Genomic DNA, 18,640 nt, shown 5'->3' on the forward strand with positions numbered 1-18,640 from the left:
ATAACAAACGATATGAATAATAATTATGAGGAACTATAGTTGCAGTTGCAGTGCAGTCAAGATAAATACTACGACAACGACGCTAGTTAGTGGTTAGTGACCGTGACTTTCTGAAATAGCTGCTGCTACGCCACCAGTTACTAGCGCATGCGCAGAAGCGCGGCATTTTCCGGTCTTGAAAGGCTCGCAATTTCTGGCACATGCTTGACAATAGATGCTAATACTTAGCACAAATGTCAAAAATGTCAATCGCAGCGCTGGAAAGGAATAATTTTAAACGGTGCCTACTTAAAAAAAAACATGCTTCGTATATTATAGAAGGTTGGCACTAAGCATCTGCCTTTTCTCTATATATAAAATCCAATGTATGTTTGTATATTTGTATGTTTGTCCTTTATGGACTCCAAAACCGCTCGACAGATTGTAATGAAACTTTCAGGCATTATTAAGCATTATTCAAGGATGGTTTGTGTGAAGTTTGGTGCAGATCCGTCAATAGGGCTCCGCCCCAGTGGCTCTGGAGTTTCCCATGTTAACCTTATGAGTACTCATATTTAAATGGAATTAAAGAATCTTAACAGCTGGTGCAACTAAACAATTTGATTCTGTGATGTTCAATAGCATTAAAAAGTTAATAGGTTTACCAACAGGGTGCAGCACTATATTTATTTTTAATTTATGAGAACAGTTAATTTGCAACCAAAAGGTGAGTGAGCATAGCGAACGAACTTCAACCTGGAGGCGAGTTAGCGTAGCGAACGAGCTAACCTGAAGGCAAGTGAGCGCAGCGAACGAGCTCCAACCTAAAGGTGAGTGAGCGTAGCGAACGAACTTCAACCAGGTCGTGATTGAGCCATGCGAACGAGCTCATCTTGAAAATGAACGAGCATGTGACATAAAACCACAATATAGGACAGGACGTAGTCTGTCGGGCCAGCTAGTGTTTCATAGTTGTTAAAATAGTGATTCCATATGAAATAAATAAATAAATGAATTCTTGTTTTGATGTCGATCTCAAGAGTGATTATTGAATGCATTTATAGCATTTTATCTAGTACACATATAATATGTAATGTATACTTATATAAAAGTAATAAACCACAAACCCTTAGTGGGCTTTGGATTTAGATCAGCTGATTTATCATTCTCATAATGCAGCATACTTCTTTCATTTCAAGTTTCGTCGACTGGGTTTGGGACTGATCTGCATCTGTCTGACTCTGACTAAATCAAAATCCAATATGGATGCCGCTTAGTGTCTCCGTTTTTGGTGTATATAACACGATTTTGTTGTGTAGTTATAATGAAAATATTAAATTTTAGGGTTTGAATTATAGTATTGTTTGGATACTAGCTACTACTTGGATTAAAATTTCAGATATGGATGAATGTAATGAAATGACGAAAAGTGATTGTACAAGTGTTCGTGACCTCAAAGGGAATGTAGCTTTAGAACCTTCATCGATGAGTTGCGTTACTGATAATATAGATATGGATAAGCCTGTCGAGGATAAAAATCGTAATATAACTTTGAAAAACTCTATTAGCAAAGTAGTTTTAGAAGGTCAACAAATTCCAACGTCAAGTGCTAAAGAAAAATGTAATGCTATTGGTTTGCATGTGGGACCAAATGGACTTGTTAATGGGTTAGAAATTGGCAATAGGCCTAGTGGAAGTTTATCTAACTTTATAGATCATATGCCCAAGCCAGAAACCTATGAATCCTTGAGTAGTGCTAGTCAAAGTAATCAACAAGTACCTAGTGAAAACTCTGTTGATCACAAAGAACTTGTCAAAATGGGGAGGACAGACTGTGACAACATTGCTGGTCAGCCATCATGTTCAAGTGCTTCCGATGATAGTGGTGCCATAGTTTCAAAAACAGTAGATCTTCACCCAATCCCTTCACACGGAAATTGTGATCGGAAGACAAGTGAACCATCAGAAGTTGAATATGTCTCGTACAAATCTGAATTACAAATGCCTGACATTATGAGACTCATTCAGAAAGACTTATCCGAGCCCTATTCAATTTACACCTATAGATATTTCATTCACAACTGGCCCAAGCTTTGCTTCTTGGTAAGCTTTCTCAGGTTTTATACTTAAGTTATCAGCCTATTTGTAGGTTTAAGTGACATGCGTCCTTTAAGATAACACAACAACCTATCCACAGCACGTAATACCAGTGCTCGATTTACTGAGAAATGCGGTGGAATAGAGATCCGGTACCTCTCTTTCAGAAAGATAAAGATATTGGGCAGCACTTTACTTTAGGTCCTACACTCATTCGAATGACAATATCGATCAATATATATCGATTAATCGATTTTTTCACTCGATATATCGTTTGGTTAGTTAGGTAAGGTTAACCTAACTTAACTAACCAAACGATATATCGAATGAAACAATCGAATAATCGATATTTTCATTCGAATGCGTGTAGGACCTAAAGTAAAGTGCAGCCAAATATTGGTATAACTTAAGTTGAATAAGTTAGTAGATACAAATTACATTAAGTTGAAAGTTAAAAGGCTGGGACGTGTTCCAGCACCTAATTTTTACAAATCGAGCACTGTGTAACTTAAACTTAATACTAATTAGGCCTAAATGTTAGTTTATAGTTTGCCTACCATTGGCTATTCTATTGTCCGAGAGTTAGTCTAAGTCCCAAGTTAAGTTAACTAGTGATCCTGGCTGCGTAGATATAACTTAAGTTCTTAACTTAAATTACCGGTAAGGTACTCTACATTATTAAACACAATTTAGTCCTTAAAAGCTCTCAAGTTAACTTAAAGGCAGAGGATACGCGTCCGGTAACCGGACGTGGATTAGACGTCCGGCAATTACTGTCATAACCTAACCTAACCAACCAAACTTGCTGATAGTGAAAAAATCGAATTAAGGTGAAATTCTTTCTCTATAAAAAAAATTATAAATGCCAAAAATTCTAATAAAAGATGTACAGTTAAGAATAAATGGTATTCAATGCAAACTCTTCGACAAAAAGTTAAAGTCATCAATGGGATTCGAACCCTGGACCTCTTGCATATCAGCCGAGCACCTTATCCACCACACCACGAACACCGATGGCTCGTCATTGTATTGTTGTGGTAAAGGCGTTCCAGGCTCCCGCAACCCCATGACGTCATTGCCGTACGCCTTATCCACGTCCGGTTACCGGACGCGTATCCTCTATGTAACTTAAAATTTGATTTAAATCAAATTTTAAACCTATGTAGGCCTACCGGTAGGCTACCACATTAAAACTTTTGTAAAGTGGTGTATAAACGATTGTGAAATAAATTAAGTAGAAAACTATTAAAAACTGATTGTTGCACTGAAAAGGTTTGGGTGGCAGGAAATCTTCAACAAATCATACCTGAGCTTGTATTACAATCAGTCACATCAGAGCACTGACCAGTGGTCTTACCAGTATTGTTGGGACCAAAAGAGCAACCACTAAGTTGACGATAAACGGTACTATCCTGTCAAAGGGAACATTCATTATTATGGATGATTTTTTTTCTATGTAGGCACAAGTTATAGGCCTGGGCCTATCGATATTAGCCTACCAGCTGACAAAACTACAATTAAATATTGCTCAGTTTTAACAAACAATTTTAAACTTGTAACATTTCGAAATTCTTTTTGATATAGGCTATGCCTACCCCACATGCCTTTTCTGTTATCAAACAGAATTTTTAAAAGGTACATTAATTTTGATTATTTGTTTACTTTAGGGGCTTCTAACAAATTTAAAAAAATTATATTTTTTTCTTTAATACAGTAACACGTTCACTGTGAGATCCCGAGGTCTCGTATCGTGCCTAGCCCGTAGTGCGGGACCCATAGTTTGGCTTATTTCCTAAAGTTATGACATTGATATTTTGGCGTGTATAGGCCTACTGTTATTGTATATAAATTAAATTTGTACATATATAGGTATAATGCATTTCCCTTGATGTATCAACTAGTAAACATGAAATGAACGAGATAAATAGATCTCATAAACGCACTGAAGTAATAAACTTTTACTTTATTAAGATATGAGACCTCTGGGTCTCGTATCAAAAATAGTTTTTCCAAGCACCACATGGGGTGATTAGTATATGAAAAAGCAAAAATATATACGTATAATAACACTTGTAATAATATATTTACACTTACTGTTGACTTATAAGACGGTAAATACATATATGTATAAATATTATCTGTATTTTTAGGCCTACCGTCTTTTAAGTCAACAGTAAGTTTAAGTGTTTAAATATATTATTACCTTCAAGTGTTATTATACGTATATATTTTTGCTGTTTACAGGTAATTTAATAACACGTACGATGCTGATCAAGAAGTTAGTGATTGATTAGAAACCATGGCAACTTTTGTTGAATGCTTGGATGAAAGAAGGAAACCCAAGAAATAATTCATTCAAGAACAAAAAGAAAGAACAATTGCGTTTTATTGCTGTTACCTTTTATCTAATGTTATATATGTTTACGTAGGTAATAATTGTTTTCAACTATGGGAACATGAATTATTTTTAATTATCGACGTGTTTCTCTTCTGAAACAGCACTATAATAAAGGTCATCTTGGTAAATGACCTAAAATATCATGATTGTGCAATGTTGTATTTTGATGTAAAAAAAGCAAATCATGGCATTAATTTGAATATTCATCCTGGTTCCTACTAAATCATACAAAAATCAATGCTAAATAATTGTCAAACCGGACAAGGAATTTCCGATTTATACAACTTTGTATCATTCATTGTTTTGTGATTGGAATCCTCTTTCCCATCCCTTTAGGGAATTGGTGCAAGTCTAAATATAGCTTCAAGGTTGCACCCACCCCTTCACCCTGTGCCCACTTGACTCACTGTAGCCCGCACTCTTTCGAGGTCATTGCCCAACCCCAAAATTATAAGAAAATAAATACAGTATGTAAACATATTTCATTTTTATTTTATTTAGCCTGAAATCAGCCGTAAGGAAACGCATAAAAAGTGATAATAGAAAGATAAAATATATATTTTACTACAGTTACGATTATTAGGAATTCGTAATTAATAACACATATTATTTGTCTTAATTTGTTATTGTAGGAAAAGAATACAAACAAATAATGAACTATTACAGCTGTGCGGTACAAGATCTCAGGGTCTCGTACAATGACGTCATAGACCTATTCACTTTCTGGGCTGGCTGAAGATTGTCAACATAGCTTACTGGTTCACATTAACAAACACTCAGCGCTCTCTCTCTTTTCTTTGCGAGGTTAGGATACGCAAAAGATTACTGCGCAACATAATCTCGGAGTCTCGTAATCGCACCTGGGTAATCATAGCGGGGAAGACACCTATAGATCTCGTAACGCACCATTGGAAAAATGTAGGAAAATATATAACGCAGTGAACGTGTTAAGTTATTTGCCCTATTTTGAACCATTTTCCCTTTGGCACTTTTGGGACAAACGACTAAGTTATTTCACCCTGAAAATTCGTGTTTGAAACTCGCGAATAGCTAAAGGCTTATTTAACCTAACCTAGTTTTGTTTTATCAAAAAAATCCGTAATTTTCGGCATTTTGCTAACTTAGGCTTAAGCATTGGTTAAGTTAGGTCGGGTTGGATAAAGTTTGGTTGGATATTTTGCTGTTTTTTTTTTACTTTTAAGTTAATGTGTTTTAGCGAATTTCCCATATAGGGAATAAGCTATTATCGTAGTACTCATGGTAAGACCTGGACGCGGGACCGATTTTTTTTTTCGTTTTGAGGTCCCTAGAGGCCAAAAACACCATCCGTTCAAATTCATATATATCTAATATATAAAATTCTCGTGTCACAGTGTTTGTCTGCAAACTCCTCCGGAACGACTTCACCGATCGTTATGAAATTTAGTGTGTAAATTCTGTAGGTATGCAAATCGGACGTAAACTATTTCCCGTTTCGAAATTCTTAAAAGGGCTCCGCCCCAGTGGCAAGGAGTTTCCATGTTAACCTTATGAGAAATGGAATTAATGAATCTTAACAGCTGTTTCAATTAAACAAGTTGGTTCTGTTCTATGATGTTCAATATCATTAAAGTTACAAGGATTACCAATAGGGTGCAGCACTATTATTGCTTTTACATTTATGACAACAGCTAATTTGCAACCAAAAGGTGAGTGAGCGTAGCGAACGAACTTCAACCTGGAGGCGAGTGAGCGTAGCGAACGAGCTAACCTGAAGGCAAGTGAGCGCAGCGAACGAGCTCCAACCTAAAGGTGAGTGAGCGTAGCGAACGAGCTCCAACCCAAAGGTGAGTGAGCGTAGCGAACGAACTTCAACCAGGACGTGATTGAGCGATGCGAACGAGATCATCTTGAAAATTAAACGTAACGGTACTTTCTTTCCATCGGTCTGTCTTAGGGGAAACCTATAACTTAGGCGATACGAAGTTCGCCGGGTCAGCTAGTATATTTATATATTTATATATATATATATATATATATGTGTCCATCAGCACGATAACTCGAGCAAAAATGATCCGATTTTGATGAAATTTGGTACAAACGTGTAAACGTACGTTCATTCGAACGAGTTCGCGATCCAGCATGATCGGACCATGGGAACGGGGGTTTACGGGGGGTTTTATGGGGTAAAAATAGGTTTTCCCATTTTTGACCCAAAAAACATAAAATTTAGCAATTTCTTTCCAAACCATTTTGTAGAGCTTAAAAAAACAAATAATTTAGTATATTGAAGAGTTATTATGCGCCTAATGGTTACGGAGAAAATTCCAAAAAATTGTAAATTTAAAATTCCCATGTTATTCTTATGGAGAATAAGTAAACTGTTGTAGTTTGCTTGTTTGTGAACATATTTTGATCAAATTTGGAAAATGCTTTTATTTCTTACTAACTATTCACATAAAAAAAAAAAACAGTTTTACCCTCCCTGATGCAGCAAACCTAGTACTTGTTAAACTAATTTTATTTAGATCGGGAATAAATGTTATATTTTTAAGTAGACATTTCAGTGTAAATCCAATCAGTCGAATGGAAATTCGCTTAGTCTGCAGGTTTGCTGCGGCGGGGGTATTTATTATTATTTAGGACATTTTAAAAACTTTTTTCCTCTGGAACGTTTTTGGCAAATGCCGTTTTTTACCCAGAAAATCAGGGTTGAAAAATTATAAAAATATTGTGTCGAAAATGCCCATTTTTGGGTTAACCAAAATAAGTATAATCCAACCTAACTTTATCTAATCTAACTCGACCTAACCCATGCTTAAGTTAGCAAAATGCTGAAATTGACGGATTTTTGATACTTAATTCACTTTCCGTTTCCGGAAATCAGACTTCGCTTTTCCAAAAATTGGCTACCGATATGGGTTCGTCATTTGCTTGTAAAAGATCATCTAATGTGCAAGACTGGTCTAGGCGAGGGCCAGATCAGCAGATGGCCAGGATCCTGAACAGCACTACACGCGCACAAGATGTTTTTTTCGTCGGGTAAGAGACCCCATTTCTGCATGTTTGTCTTGCATTTTGGTACCTCGACCCTGATTCGATTTAGGGTCTTCCACAACGTGTAATGAAGGCCTCCACCAGGACCCAGTTCCTCCCTGGCTGGTATGGGAGGGTTAGTCAACGTGGCCTCCCACCTTGCCACCCGATTGCTTGAGAGTGATCCATCCAGGACTCGGTCCGTGATAAAAAGCTCTTTCTGGACCGAAGCCATCGCTCTGCAGGTTGGTGGCCATGTAATGGGTGACGAGGGTCTGTCTCTTGCATAGTCCTTTCTGCGTCGGCAACGACATCACGTCGGATTGATGGAGGGGCGATCCCTACGATAGGATAGTAGAGTTTGTGTACTGGGGTTGGTTTCAAACACCCAGTTACAATCCGAGCCATGTCATTGACTGCAATGTCAACCTTTTTTGCATGTGACGATGCATTCAATACTGGTGTAGCGTACTCCGCAGCCGACACACTGAGTGCTAAAGCTAAGGTTCTGAGGACATTAGGGTTAGCACCCCAGCATCTGCTGGTGAGCTTCCTGATGATATTATTCCTCGCTGAGACTTTACCCCTTGTTGCAATACAATGCGCCTTAAATGTCAGTGTGCGATCCAGTATGACACCAAGATATTTGGGTGTAGGACGATGCTGAAGACGGTCTCCCCGCCACCTCACATTCAACTCACGCCCTGCTTCTCTATTGTTTAGGTGAAAGGCACAAACTTGGGTTTTAGCAGGGTTAGGCTTGAGGTGATTTGCGTCATAGTCCTGGGAAAGATCATTTAGAGTCATAGTCAGCTTCTGTTCCTCCTCTTCAAAACTCCTACCTTGTGCCGCCACCGCAGTATCATCGGCATATATATACTGACTTATAGCGTTTGGCAACGGTTGGTCATTAGTGTATATGTTATAAAGAGCTGGAGCAAAGACGCTACCCAAAATTTTAGTTTGGGTATGTTTAGATATGCAGGTGAACAGCAGACGGGCCTGGAAGTTCCTCAAGAACTTAAATGGAGATGCGACAAAACCAAAAGACAACTTTACAACAGTTACTGCCGATCAAGTCGCTACCAACCTTCTTTTAAATAGCAAAACCTATGGAAGGAAATACCGGGAGCCTGTTGTGCGTGGTGTGGCAAGTGAGAATCACTTCCTAGAAGAACCATTCTCCATGTTCGAGCTAACTGCAGTCATTACCAGCTTAAAGACTAATAGAGCTCCAGGTATTGACGAGATCAGAGTCGAACAGCTAAAGAACCTAGGTAAAAATGCCATGCAATGGTTGTTGAGCCTCATGAACATGTGCGTAAGCCAAATATACATATACCAACAGATTTTTTATCAAACCAAGGTTAGGTTATGTTAGGTTAGGTTTATTCATAAAAACACATTAAAAGTAAAAAAGAGGGGAAAGTTTTCAAAATAGGCCAAATAATAGCCAAACAATTTTCAGAAGCCCCTAAAGTTAACACATACCTTGATTAGTTATGTTAGGTTAGTTTAGAACAGTTTCATACAATTCTTGGATAGGCTATATTATTCTTCCCTAAACAAGATACCTCAATTTGTACTTAATTTAGGCTAAATGTTTTTGAAGATAGGCCTATTATAAAACATAAGGAATATGGATCCAAACAAAAACAAAAATATCGATATTAAAAGAAATCATCAATAGGCTAATAATGAATTTTCCCTTTAACAGGAAAGAATGTGAATGAGAGAGAGAATGATTCATTTCCTGAAAGCATCAATATCCTTTAAGTAATCAAGTATCCATTAAACCTCATGACAGTTGATACAAGCCAATAAACATGAGTTTACCAGTAATGTCAATATAGCAATAGATCTATCTGCAGTTAGACCTGTAGGCCTAAGGCACAATGAATATGAGAGCTGACAATAACTTAGTTGTGACATTAAAGCAGGCCCTGGTGACTTAAGTTAAGACAGCATATGACAACATGGCTTTAGTTTTGCTACTGGAGCAAGCTTCATCTTTTGTTAAGGTTTGCTAATAGGCCTACAATGCCATTAAACTCTGCCACTACACCATGCCTGTTGTGGCCTAAGCCAAACTGACTAGGCCAACTAAGTTATCAAATCGATAAAAAATAATGCTATGAAATGAGACTGTAATTTTACCATGATTATTTTTTTAGTATCACCTCTTTGTAGCCTACTTTCTGTTAAATATTCTACTTTCTTTTACCAGTACAGCCTAAGATATATTTTTAAGTTTTATACAAATTATGGATTACAAATTATTACAATCACTATTTACAGGCCATGGATGGTTCAAAATGTGTTGGTGCCATTGTTTGCAAGTTGGACATACACAGGAAAGTGGTCAAAAGAGGTTATATAGCAATGCTGGCTGTTGATGAGAGATATAGGAAAAGAAAAATAGGTATGTTAGTAGTTTTTCACCATTTTAGCGAAGTTAAGGTGGAGAAAGGGTTCTCATACCCCTTTTTGGTTGGTTAAATTGTTCTGTGACATTTTTTTTAGCTTACTCTAGGAAAATTGAATTTAACTTTGTTTAGTTTTGACAATTTATGATTTTGCATTAATCTCTAATGAAGCAAAATACCAGTTAAGTTTCCAAAACTTACAATTTTAGGCTAGGCTACATTATTTTTTTTTTCAAGCTGAATACTAAATAGTTTTAGTCCCTTACTGGTAAGTAGTTTATCTCTACAAAAGAAAATACAGTCCACCCTATGTCATTATTACCCAACAGTGACTTATAAGGTAGTTTTAGTTGCAGTTTTTTCCATCCTGCACAGACTTTATCATTTTGAATAAATCATTGACTATAATGGTCTAATCTATACATTTACTTACAATAATCTAATGAGATTCCCATTGCCAAATAGTTAACCTTCACAAAACCTGTAGGCACAGTAACTAGGGATCCCAGACGTCCTCTTTTTCCCGGACACGTCCTCTTTTTGGGTACAAAAAAAACGTCCGGGGGGATTTTTGGCAATACTTTCAAATGTCCGGGATTTTGACTTTGTGAGAGAATAAAAAAATATTTCTGCAAGTATTAATATTAACAATCAGCTTTTATAATTAATCGTCATCATAACATTAAACTAAGTTAGTATTAGTTACACTTTGATAATATCTTACTAAACTATTATACCAGGGGAACTTTAATAGTTTTTATTGCAAATCGTTCTACCAAATTGAATTCATTGTAGTCTTTACACTTGTGGCGAACGAATGGACTAATTACAAACTCTAACCCAAACCTCGGGATCGTTCGAGCCTGACTATTTTTTGTACGTTATGAAAAGTAGGGAAGATCGGCAGACGACGGACGCTTTCAGCCATATACGGCAACGGCAGTGTCCGATGCTGGCGTTCGGCCGCATTTTTCTTATTTAATTTTTTGGCATTTAATGTTGATTCATTTTAACCTAGATAGTTGAAAACTTGAATTGGGTATTGGACAAAGAAAAGAAGTTGTTTCAAAGTCCAAGCTTGAAGGGTAGTTGAATATTAATTTATCTGAGTTCAGCGATAGGAATTTGTCATTACAGTAATGTAACTCAATGACTACCATGGAAATTTTTTAAAATTTCAATATTAAATCATTCATATTTAGAGCACCTGATATCATATTTAAGCATAACACTACCCAATTGGTATGTTGCTAGCCACAAAACAACAACAAAATGGTAGCGTCTCAGACTTAGATGCGGAAGGGACGGATTTAATTCCCGGCACAACTACTCACAACCACAAAAAAGTTGCACAAAAACTTTATTCTCACATTGACCCCTTTTAAAATGCCACTGGCATAGAAAAAAATTAGAACACTGAGAACCAACTCTTCAGGCGGTAGCAGTGACGGGACGCCGACGGCATCGTTAGTTGGGTAGTGTACTCTTTGTGTAGGTTAACTGTTGCTTGCTGGGCAGGTATAATGCAGTCGTGTTGGGTGATAGTTCTTAAATACTTCTTATATAAAATAAGTTCTCTGGTTCAAAATCATGGTCTGATTTAGGACAATTTCTGTTTGGCATGCACATTGGCACCAGGGTGTTTTTGTAAATCAAGCATTCTTGAATGTGTTGTAATGTTGCGGTATTCCTTTGATATTAAAACCACAAGTCTCAATAATAAAAAAAACATGACGTTATACGAAACGTACAAGTTTATTTTTTAACATTTCTTGACCTTTAAAAAATAAACTGGGAAGCTTGAACACATTAAACTAGGTCCTCAAAATAGCTTAAAAAGTACTAATTTGAGCACGTTATTTCCAAAATTTTCCCGGGGGGCCCCCTCCATTGCTAGGGGGTATTCCATACCCCCCCAGGCCCCCCGGTGCCCCCCCCCCCAAAATATATGTCTAGAACCACCCTTGGTGAGTAATTTTGTCCTCTTTTTTGATGGAGGGACCCTGAGAACCCTAACAGTAACAAAAGAAAATATTGGATCAAGAGGACATCTTCAATGTTAACACTGTTCATTGTCAATATCAGTTCCACTTGTGTTATGTCTCCACTGACTCCTTACCACAAAAGGTGTATCCACTCAACATTATCTAGTCTATTTCATCGTTTTAATTACGATATTGAGTGGCTAAAACAATACTAGGTATAAAATCATAGTTTAATCCTTTTGTCTCTGTGAGTACAGTAAACTTAAATAACAAAAAAATCCATTCAAGCTGTTTAAACCTGATATTATATTACATTTTCTTTTCTATTTCAGGATCGAATTTGGTGTTGAAAGCCATTCGTGCAATGGTTGCTGACGATGCCGATGAGGTGAGTTGGTTGTTATGCGATGGTAAAACATAAGGCCTACTTGTGACAATTCATTTGTAAATAGGAACATAACATATACTGTACACAATTCGTATAATGAACAATCCGGTGATTACGGATTTTAAGGCATACTGTTAGCTTTTTATGGGCGAATTTCCCATATAAGGAATGAGCTAATACAGTACCGTAGGTCTCATGGTAACCAGGACCGATTTACTTTTTCGTTTTGATGTCCCCAGAGGCCAAAAGCATCATCATTTCAAATTTATATTTATAGTATATATATGTTAATAGAAAAATAAACCATAGTAGGCCTACCCTTTTAAATATATATATATGTGTGTCCGTAAGCACGATAACTCTTCAAAAAAGCACGATAACTCTTCTGATTAGGTGCGATTGGATATTTGTAACTAACCCGAGCCCAAATTTGATATCCGACACTATCCATTAACCCTCCGAGTGTCCCTAGTTTTGGCCTTAATGTTTGCCTATTTTTTGCGCATTTGCAAGGTTTTATTAAAACGGATCTGAGAAGCTTAAAAACAATGTTAATTATACTGTTCTATATACCATTTTGTTTGGAAAATCATGAGCTTCAATATTATACATAAAACATAAGGAACATTTGTTTCAAAAAAATTTTTAGGTAAAAAAAAATATTTAGGAAAATTAAAAAAAATAAGTTTGCGCTCAATGAAATTGCATAAATTATAGGCCTATAAATATTTGAAAATAGTCACTTTGTTCTAAATTTTATGAAGATTACAAATATATAATAATATAAGGAAGTAGATTTGCAAATAAATAAGTTATGGGCAAAAAACAGATTTCAGTACATAGCGTTTAACTAAGAATGCATAGCCTAACCATAGCTAGGAATCTGGCTGATAATTTACATCAATATCACTACCTACTTCTTCAGGATCATCAACCAGCCCTTCACAATCACTTAAATCTTCTTATAATGCACCACGTATATCACTACTTTTGATTTTTAACACTAAAACAATGATAAACGTAATAAAACACATCAGTCATCGGTGCGAGGTTAACCAAGCTGTTTACAAATACGCACGTCAGCTGTCTGCTACAATTATGATCGGCTCGAGAAAAAAAAACGTTTAGAGACAGACCTCAGGAGAAAGCTTAGAATCTGCCAAATAAAACGATACCTAACTTGATCCAGTTCAATCCGATTTTGTCAGTCATAGAGCCTTCGCCGTAAACAGTGTTTGTGAGTCGAAAAATCGACACAAAACACTACACAAAGTGTGTTATGTGTCGATTTTTCGACACATAACACTCGGAGGGTTAAATATCCTACTTTTTTTATTGGGTTAGTGCCGCCGACATTTACTCAAGCTGGACACAGTTCATATAAGGTCTGTCCTTCCACTGGCTAAGCCACTGTATATTAGTAACCTTAATAAGGAGTGCACAGGTTCGCAATTCATAAATAGACAATAGACAAATTTCTTTATTATTATTTTCTTCAAGAATTACGAGATAGCATTATGTTTAGATCTCTTGCTTTACGGGTATTTTCTGGTCCTCTATCATTATAAGAGATTAAAAAAAAATTTTGGTTGAGTAAACAGATTGTTCCACCAGCCAGTCTTGCAGTCCTTGTTTTAGTATGATTCCTCTCATAGTCTTGAGTTCTTGTTCTTGGGACAGTGCATTGATGTACTTGTGGCCGATATAGGATGGTTTCTTACTGAACTGGGTTGTAAATTTACGCAAATTTAAGATCTTTGACAAAAGGAAGAGGCACTTACAATATGATTTTTTCTTTTTATTGCGAAATACCTTCAGGAATAATAAAAAATATGGTGTGCAGGAAGGCTGAAATTGGTTGCTTGTTGCTCTTCTGGTCTGGTATGGAAGAATATATTCATTCCTGGGAAGGTCCTGCTGGTCAGTGTATGACGGTTGGGAGGTTTAGCGATTTAAAGGCTTCTCTACAGCTATCTGTGAGGTAAAGGTCCATGAGAGCCCTAATGGTCTTCTTCTGTATTACCAAACTACCATCTACCAACTACCAAACTACAATGACATAGGGTAACCTACAAAATTATATTAGTAGAGAAATCACAAACTAAATGCCCACGTCAAAGGATACATATCAAAACAGTTCAACTTGAAAGTAAGGTTTACTTAAGCTAGATTTATTTACCAGAAAAATTATGTTCCAGGTGGTACTAGAGACAGAAATCACAAACCGACCAGCTCTCCGCTTGTATGAGAATCTGGGATTTGTCCGAGATAAGCGGTTGTTCAGATATTATCTCAACGGTGTGGACGCACTGCGACTCAAGCTATGGCTCAGATGAAACGCCTTGTGCCTAAGTTTTCTGCTCGTTATGCCAAATTATAAGTGTAGCCGATATTGGTTTATGATAGTAATATTTATTTACCTTTTTTTGTGATGTGTAATTACTAAACAAGAAACAACTGTAAAGGAAAATGTAATAATATATTTATATAGTCTTTAAATAACATAGTATTTGTTGATAGTTCATTAATTTTGATATATTTTCAACAGAAGTTTTATATTGATTACCTTTTGACTGTTAAAAGTTAGTATTTTGTTGGGTCCAATAGAATTTGATTGACTTGAACCGAACTTGGTTATTTTCCAAGGACAGTTTGTTACCTTTATAATTTTAATTATTTCAATGAGCATGAACTATTAATTATAATAACTTTACATGTAGTCTTATTTGGTTCTTGATTATTCTGTCGATTGTTGATTCTTGATGAGGTTTGTTACTAATTATGTTTCATTGTTAAAGTTGAGTCACCTGCAAGTAATTAGTTATTCTCTCTCTGAACTAAAATCTTATTTTTTAAACTGTTGCTATTTATATATATTTTTTTCTTTTAAATTATTTATTGAACAATATTTTGAAGTATTTTTATAAAAGTTTAATTTATATTACTTTATTTGACTTAACGTAATGAATTCCAAAATAACAAAATCATGTCATTTTTTATTCTATGTATAAGGTCTGGAATGTAATTAATTCAAATGGTTTGGAAGTGGTTTGTAATACTACTGGCTTTACTTATACTGTGTTGGCAAATCACTTAAATAAAAAAATCAAATAAAGTTTTACAATAAAACTGATTTGTTACAAGAATTCCCTAGTTAAATTTAATTATACATCCCTTCATTGCAATTATTAAAAATATTGTAGTAACACTGAACATTCCCTGATCAGTGTTTTTGTTTATTTATAGATGTCTACTAGAGCAGATTGTGTAACTTATTCTTTGGTACCTTTCAATATAGGCTGTATTCCCTGTTTTTGAGACTAGGAATAGGGACAACTGACATCTTTCTTCAAGTATTGTAACAACTCAATACAGGGTGTCTTTGGTTTCTATTTTGTGATTTAATAATTAGTTACGGTACGTAATAATTAGTTACACAAAAAGAAAAGACAAAAATTGTTTATGATTACGTACTGTCTTTTTGTCAAAATTATTTTTAGTAGTACTGTTGTAGTTGAAAATGTTTATTTTTTAATAAGCTGCTTTATTTTTCTGCTTTTTTGTAACGGGATATGAGCCCAAAACTGTAAAAATTATTGTTTGTATACAAATTTTATATACCGTGTATATAAACTGAAGGACAGTTTCCCAAAGTTTCACGGTAATGCATTGGAGGGTTAATGCATAATGCAATACAAACATTTAATTTCAATACGTATAAAAAAAACACATGGGTAGCCTATATATACCAAAATATAAGGGTACCTATAATAACTTAAACAACTTTTTTTCATTACACTGAAATCACAATTAATTGGTCTACTGCAGCAAAAAATAACTGTATAATACATGTGTAAGAAATATTAACACGAAATATTAGTTTAAGCTCCATTCTAAATGCGGCTTCATACTATTTATTTCACTACAATAAGTAATTGTTCCCCTTTATTTGTATTTACACAAAGAGAAACATACCTCAGTAATTTGATTTGTGTATTGCATTGGTGGAGTAATACAACCTGTTCTTCAAATATATTTTTGCTCTGTTTGCAAAAAAAGATCAAAGATACTTACTTTGGAAACCAATCTATGAAGAAAAACAAGGTAGATTTTTTTATGAATTAAAGGAGGCTAGAGGTATGGCAGAAGACATTGTTCATAACACGGGCCCAAAGTGTATTGTAGACTCTCGCTCATTGGGCCATCAGCTTTTCCTTGGTCATAAAATTTGAGTTGATTTTTGAAAAGTATCACAAGGGCCTAGTGATAAATAAACTATTACAAAAGGTTTACAATATATATTACGTACTGTCTTTTTGTCAAAATGATTTTTTAGTTAGTACTGTAGTTGAAAATGTTTATTTTTTAATAAGCTGCTTTATTTTTCTGCTTTTTAGTAACGGGATATGAGCCCAAAACTGTAAGGTATATTCTGATAGAAATTGATGGGGAGAGCACTAAATTAACTACAAGTATTGCAAAGGCGTTAACTTAAGAATAAGAGTTATTTGATCCCCATAATAGATTTGAATTTTTTATTTTAATTGCAAACAGCCCCAACACTACAGACCATCTTAGTTTATTATGTTGATTGATCATTTTTTCCTAATATTTTATGTATAAAAAATTCTTTACGAAGTACCGTAGTAGGGTTTGAGTAATTGAAATTAGGTTATTTTATTTCTAGCCTGTTTTGTTTCTAACATTTTAAAACTTTAGGTTGTAGCTGTGAAATGTCTAGTCTATTGTTTCTCTGGTACTCTTAGTTTTAATTTATTTGAAAAGTATGATTTTTTTGGAAACTATGAATTTTTTTCTCACACTAATTAATTTTAAGATTTGTTTTGTTGCCACTTGTTGAAATGGTAGTGTAAATTTGTTACTATGAGAGTTGATGTGACGTGAGTTGCTTTTTATCAGTTTATAAAGTTTGGATATTTGACTAAAAGCAGTATTTGACACCAGCTCACTTTATCTGTGGCTCAATTCAACATTTATTTTCATTTTAAAATTGGCTACAACATAAACATGATAATGGTATAAAAAAAAAAATCTCCTTTTGCTTGAACATTTTTTAGGACAAGAGACAATTTTATTTCATTAAATTAACTTGTTTTTAAATACTTTTTTTGTCTTTCTTATAAATGATCACAATAATGATAAAGCAGCATAGTTTTCAACAGTTTCTGAAACAATGTTAGATTTGTTTAAAGTCGTACTGTAAGAAGGCACTTCTGTTTTTGACACTGTATATATCATAAGTAGAAATGTTAGCACTGTGGGTAGCCTGTTGTGTGTATAAAGCTATTAATACATTTGTAAATAATATAACAAGCTGTTGTTATTATGCTATGAGAATTTCATTGGTCACCCTTGAATACCTGTACTGATAGTGGTAATATTGTATATTCAGTGATTGTTGCAAAACCGATTGTTTATGGCAAATCAGAATCAACATTTTTTATTATAAAAAATTTCATTTTCCTTAAAGTATGTTTTTGCCTGGTTTTTCTCAAGTGTTGATGTGTTACAAAACATTGGAATATATCACTGTTACTGACACCATTTTCAACTATGGAAGAGTGAGTTTTCTCCAGGTCCTATATGGTCCTGGAGAAAACTTTATCCCCCTTTGTTAAATACTGTCAGTGACAGTGAGATATTCTAATATTTTGTGTCTCTTGTGCCAGTTTGGACTCTTTTCCACTCAGCTAAGCCTGCTGATCCTTCCAAAAATTTCTAAAAACCTTGGCCCTTGTGCTTTACAGTAGACTCCCTCTAATATTTCCAGTTAAACCGACGTCCCCAAAATCTCGTTAAAACGGATCGTTTAAATGCATACTCTATACAGTATTTGACTGAAATTAGAAGAGCATTGTATCTAGACACGTAATCACTGGTCTCAAATCTTTCCCGCGAAAACAGTCGTTTCAGTACCGCCCACTTCCTGCCGATCTAGTCCGGTTAAACCGATGTGCTGATAAAAATTATCCGGATAAAGAGTTGTCACTTCTACCGAGTGTTGTCCGGTTAAAAGGTGTCCGGATAAGAGGGAGTCTACTGTATGTTTAATCCTTAACTTGTATAAATAATGGGTCTCTATTGACCTAGATTTTAGTTGGTGATAAAATTATACTGAGTACTGATTAAATTTTGAGAAATAAAGGTATCCATAATTATCTTTCAATATTTTACATCAGAACATTAGCGTTCACATTATTGTCTATTGTTTATTGTCACCCTAACTACATTGCTGATTTTTATCTGCTTTTCCCTGCCAATTATTCATAACACCTACCGATAATGCTTTTTTAAGTTTCTAAAAATAACGTATTGTAATATGCCAGACTTC

The 18,640-nt window shown here is 35.2% G+C and overlaps 1 protein-coding gene across 1 annotated transcript; it reads left to right on the top strand.

Moving 5' to 3' along the window:
• Positions 1-1,234: 1,234 nt before the first annotated feature.
• LOC128986746 (N-alpha-acetyltransferase 30-like) lies at positions 1,235-15,434 on the top strand. The gene is made up of 4 exons (XM_054407253.1): positions 1,235-2,082; positions 9,788-9,911; positions 12,233-12,288; positions 14,487-15,434. The coding sequence occupies exons 1-4, from the start codon at positions 1,381-1,383 to the stop codon at positions 14,622-14,624; spliced, it is 1,020 nt and encodes a 339-aa protein (XP_054263228.1). The 5' UTR covers positions 1,235-1,380; the 3' UTR covers positions 14,625-15,434.
• Positions 15,435-18,640: the final 3,206 nt, after the last annotated feature.

Source organism: Macrosteles quadrilineatus, unplaced genomic scaffold (genome assembly GCF_028750875.1).
Source record: "Macrosteles quadrilineatus isolate MER2022 unplaced genomic scaffold, UCM_ALF_1.0 Scaffold_2__2_contigs__length_208266976, whole genome shotgun sequence".
Lineage (NCBI taxonomy): Eukaryota > Metazoa > Arthropoda > Insecta > Hemiptera > Cicadellidae > Macrosteles > Macrosteles quadrilineatus.